General features: G+C 35.8%; 1 protein-coding gene across 1 annotated transcript; it reads right to left on the bottom strand.

Moving 5' to 3' along the window:
- Positions 1–3,373: 3,373 nt before the first annotated feature.
- On the bottom strand, positions 3,374–5,173 carry LOC127107035 (protein DETOXIFICATION 51). The gene has a single exon (XM_051044312.1). It carries the CDS (start codon positions 5,014–5,016, stop codon positions 3,520–3,522), a length of 1,497 nt encoding a protein of 498 aa, XP_050900269.1. The 5' UTR covers positions 5,017–5,173; the 3' UTR covers positions 3,374–3,519.
- Positions 5,174–5,596: the final 423 nt, after the last annotated feature.

The raw sequence follows: 5,596 nt of genomic DNA, 5'->3' as shown, positions 1-5,596 counted from the left end.
TCTTAGGATGTTTTACCTTCTTGTGTTACATCTTGGACCGCTTTCCTATCTGACAATCATCTTAAATTTTGCCTATTCAATCTTGAGATCAAGATGACCAAAAAAGGCCTTTTCAAGAGACATTCTTCCTCATACTTATGAGATTTAAGTGGCTAAGTAATTTGTGCCACAATTCAATTTCATTGATCTTAGAGATCATACACAATTGAGGTTAATTTTACCATGAGGAGTCAACATGTAAGAATTATCTGTAGATATAGATCCCTTCATTAGTTAAGAATTGTTTTTGTCTATGATTATGCATTCAGATCGATTGAAGTTGACATAATGATCTTGATCACAAAGTTAACTAATGCCAATGAGATTAGCATTGAGACCCTTAACTAGAAGCACATCAATTAGGCAAGGAAGGCCATGATAGTCTAATTTCCCTTTGCCAATAATTTTTCCTTTGGCTCCATCAGTGAATGTGACATAACTGCTGAAATAAGATTTAGTGTCCTTCAAATGATTTTTTTCTCTAGTTATGTGTCTACAACAACCAATGTCAAAGTACTCGTCTTCACGCGACATGACCTTTAGAGAGGTATATGCAATATAACATAGAGTTTCTGCCTTAGCTCTCAAAACTTGTTAATGATGCATATCAGACCTTACCTTCCATTGAGGATGAGGTTGATTGTGCTAAGATGGTCCTTCATATAGTTTGTAGCAATAAGGTCGTATATGACCATGTCGACCACAATAGTGACACACCCAAGAGAACCTGACATGAAACTTAGGATGTTGGTTAAGATGTTAGGCTGGATGTTGAGACTTATAGACATATATGATGAATTCATTGTTCTTAACTAGTGAAACAAACATAACTTTTGAGTTAGGGCTCACCAGTATACCCAAATCCTTTCATGTATTTTGACGACTTGCCCATACCTAGAATTTTCTCAAGGTCGTCGGTTCCAGAATTCAGCATGCGAATAGATTTAGTCATACCTTCAAGTTTTGAATTCATATGGTCAACTTCTTCCTTCAACTTTGAGATGGTTAACATGAGACGAGTTTTATCATAGATAAGGGCTTCAATTCTCTCCCTTTTTCTTCTCAACTACTTTAGACTAATTAGTTCATTTGAGGTAAAATATCTTGTAAGCTTCAGAAAGAGCATCATTTGATAAGTCATCATCACTCGTGTCACGATCATTATGCACTTTAGAAATTGATCTTATGCGAGTAGTGAATGCCACCACACTGTTGGCTTGATCAAATTCACTTTCTTCATTTGACTCATCATCGGAGAAGGTGGTATTGTAACCATTTTTTTTCTAAGAAAGTTTGAACATTCATCCTAAATGTGTCAAAACCTTCAAATTCATGATACTAGATTCCCTTGCCCTTGTTCAGTTTTTCTGCATCTTCTCATTTACGCTAGAAGTTGTCACCTTTGGAATTTTGTTGTTGGTTGTCTTTGATATTTGTAGAGACATTATTCCTGGATCTCCTGTCAAGTCTTCTCATGACATTTCTAAAGCTCTTAGCTAGCAGGGCAATATACTCAATTAGATTATCATTATCATCACCTCTACATGGTCATCACAGTTTATACTATCCATTTTGAATGCCACACTTCTCTTTTTCTCAGATTTGTCATCTATGACCATTTCAAAAGTGAATAATGATCTAATTAAATCATCAACTTTCATTGTAGAAACATCTTGAGTTTCTTCAATGGTTGTAACCTTCATATCAAACCTTTTAGTAGAGATCTAAGCTTTTTCTTACAAGCTTTTCTTCAGACATATTTTCTCCAAGAGCAAAGGGGTTGTTAGCAATTTCACATAGTTAGACATTGAATTCAGAGATATTTTCATCCTATTTCATCTTCAGGTTTTTAAAATTTGTTGTAAAAATTTAAAGTCTTAACGAACTTTGGATGTACCTTCATGAGCAATTTCAAGACTCTTCCAAGTTTTCTTAACATTGGTGCAGGTATTAACGATCCTGAAGATATTCTTGTCAACTCCATAATATATGACATTAAGACCACGAGAGTTTCCAAACGCCTCTTTTGTTCAATCCTTTTTAGGCTTCACAACTTTAATGTTGTTTTCAACTGTGATCTTAGGAGGAGTACATCCTTTTACAACTGTTTTCCAAGTCTTCTTGTCCATTGACTTAAGAAAGGAAACCATGAGAGCCTTCTAATAATCATAATTCGTACCATTGAGAATTGGCGACCGATTCACAAATTCTCCTTCTTTGGCATTGTCCATCTTGAACAAAATATATAAAAAACACTAGAGCTCACCAAACCAGAACATAGTGGCTGCTCTGATGCCAATTGAAATTTTATTTGATCAATGACAAAATATCATACACATTGTTGAGAAAATGTGATGAACAAGTGAAAAATAACAAATAAATAATACAAATAATTGTTTACCTAGTTTAGTGCAACGTCACCTACGTCTGAAGGACATCATCTTAATGAAAGGAAATTCATTAATCAGTAGTCAATAGTACACAATGGTCTCATATGAACTTTCTCATTCCAGTGTGTTTTTCCTAATACTACCTATTAATTTTGACTCAGACTCGCCCTTAATTTGAGACCCCTCTCACTTTCAATAAAACCCTCTCTCTCTCTCTCAAATATTTGCAAGATAACAATTATAGATAGCGTAATAAATCACAGTTACAACTAAATACTATATCCTTCAAACTTAAGAAAGAAACTTAAGAATAAAGTCTTACAAACAAAATACAAAGGACTTAATAGAAATAGAAAATGACGCACTAAAGACTTCAAATTATGAAACTTAAAATAGTGAGATTCATCTCCTTAAATATCAACATCATCCCCTCGAAAAGTTTAGTAGGATTTTGAAGAAAAAAAAGACTAATTCTAAAAAGCACAAGATCAATCTTTTGCATTAAAGTCAAATCTAAATATTGTATATAAAATAACACTTTTAATTTTTCATAAACATTATATTGTTTTCCTATGGAAATTTACAAAATAATAAATTAAGACACTTTTTGTATACAACTTAGACTAATCGTCAATCACATTTAAAAACAGTGATCTATTTGATTAAATTAATCATAATTTTATTTATTAACCAGGTATCGAAAAAAAAGAATAGATGTACATTAAATATATTTTTTAGCACAAATTACAAAACAATACTCCCTCCGTTCCTTTATAAGTGTCACTTTCTTGTAAAAAAAATTGTTTCTTTTTAATTGTCACTTGCAAAGTTTAAGGTAATTTAATTGTAATTTTGTCAAAATTACCCCTAGATAATGATTGCAGAGAGAGAAAAAGTAAAGTGAATGTAATAAATAATTAAGGGTATTATAGGTAAAAGAAGAATTATTGTTTGAAAAGTAACAATAATGATTAGCTTCTTTGGTATGTGTAAAAAGTCAAAAAGTGACACTTAAAAAGGAACGGAGGGAGGATTAGATTTTAGACATTACACCATCAACAATAGCATGGGTGTTAATTTTAATCAAAAGTCAAGTCTCAGTAACAATATCAGTCAACAACGGTTTCTGACCGTTCATCATTCCATCATCTTTATCCTTTCCATTCTCCATACAATCAACAGAAGTAAGCATGTGGGCCCTCACGGCTTCAAAATCCCAATCAGTGATCCCAATCACATACAACATGAACCCCGCACAACACACTTGGGCCGCAAGTAGGCCCAACCAAAGCCCACGAAACCCAACATCTAACCAAAACGCTAACACAACCGCCACCGGCATCCCCACCATGTAAAATGCACCGAGATTCACATTCGCCGCCACACGCGGCCTCGCCGTTCCCCTAATGACACCGCAACCCACCGTCTGAGGACAGTTACCAAGCTCACATAATCCAAGAATCGGAAGCGCCAATGATGTCAACTTCAGAATATTTTCATCGGTAGTAAAAATTCTCCCCCAGCTAAACCTCATGGTCGTTGCGAAAATCATTGCTGAGAAACCTATTATCACAGCGATGAAAATCGCCACGATGGATGATAGTTTCGCTTGGGAAGGACGGTTAGCGCCAAGCTCATTTCCGACACGCGCGGAAACAGCGAATCCAAGAGAAGATGGAAAGACATAAATGAATGAAGTTGTTTGAATGAGAATCCCCATGGAAGCGACTGTTATAGTGGGGTCCACAAGTAAACCACACAAAACGATCATTACTTCGTACCACCACCATTCTAAACAAACAGAAACGCAGCTTGGAGCCGCGAAATGAAGCAAAGGCTTCCACCCGGTGAAAATCTCTCGGCTCGGTGCTGTCCATGTAGCGCGGTGTATGCCGGTTAACCAAAGGTAAGCCACGAGGAAGAGTAAGATGAAGAGGTTTGAAGCTGCAGAAGCAGCCGGGACTCCGGCGAATCCGAAATGAAGGAAGAGGAAGTAACATAGAGGGATATGGAGGAGAGTTCCGGCGAGTGATGCTATGGTGACAGGGTGAGTGATTCCCTGTGCACGAAGGTAGATACGTATAGGGTGGATGAATGAGTTTGTGATGAGATCAGGGAGAGAGAAGATTAGATAGGTTTGAGCCATGGTTGTGATGTTTGGTTGTTGGTGTAACGAAACGAGGATTTGCGACATGTTAAGCCAGAGAATTGAAATGGGAATGGAACATAGTACGAGGAAGAGGATACAACGTTGGAGAGTTAAGGAAAGGAGTTTAGGATTGTTTGCTCCGAAGGCTTGTGAACAGAGAGGTTCCATTCCGAGGGAGAGACCGGAGAGGACGGAGTAGCCGGTGATGTTGGCGAAGGCGATGGCGAGTGAACCGGCAGCGAGTTCGAGTTCTCCTAGGTAACCGAGGAACATGATGGATATCATGGAACGGGAGTAGAAAATGAGAGCTGTTAGGGCTATTGGGAAAGCTAACAACATTAGAGATTTTGTTTCTTCCATGATGATGGTTGAAAAGGAACATGTTTTTTCTTTGGTACTCAATAGAGGAAGTTGCTGTTCCTCTGTTTTTGTTGCCATAATAATAACTGTGTGTCTTGTCAGAGGAAGACAAGAGGGTGAATGAATGATAAGGGGGGTACACTACTGAATTTAGATGAAGGACTGCATAGGAACTTTCTCTCTCTCTTAAATAAAACAAATCGTGAGGAGTGAGAAGTGCAGACAGACACAATGATTTCTATGAGAGAGAGAGTGAAGAGGGAGAAGGAGAGTTGGTGTATAAATAGAGTGAAAAATATGGAATTGAGAATAAATAAAAAATGTTTTTTTAAATGAAGAGATCAAGACTCCATTTATTTTAATTAGAGAAATAAAAAGTAGAAATTTTATCCTTTTACTATTTTAAAAATTATATTAATTGTTTTTGAATAATCTTATATAAACATGAAAATAATACATCACTCATCTATGATTTCAGTTTTAGGTTATATTTAAACATTGTGAAGAGAGCTGAGAAAAACAGAAATAAAACGGAGTCGAAAGAAATGAAATAGAAGGAAATATGATAAAAACATCATTCTATTATTTGTTGTTTTATAATGAAATAGATCAATTCTTTTATTTCATAAAAATTCTAAATTTATATAATCAATTTAAT

This window comes from Lathyrus oleraceus, chromosome 7 (genome assembly GCF_024323335.1).
Source record: "Lathyrus oleraceus cultivar Zhongwan6 chromosome 7, CAAS_Psat_ZW6_1.0, whole genome shotgun sequence".
NCBI lineage: Eukaryota > Viridiplantae > Streptophyta > Magnoliopsida > Fabales > Fabaceae > Lathyrus > Lathyrus oleraceus.
The sequence above is the reverse complement of the archived record's forward strand: the minus strand, read 5'-3'. Positions and strand labels throughout refer to the sequence as shown.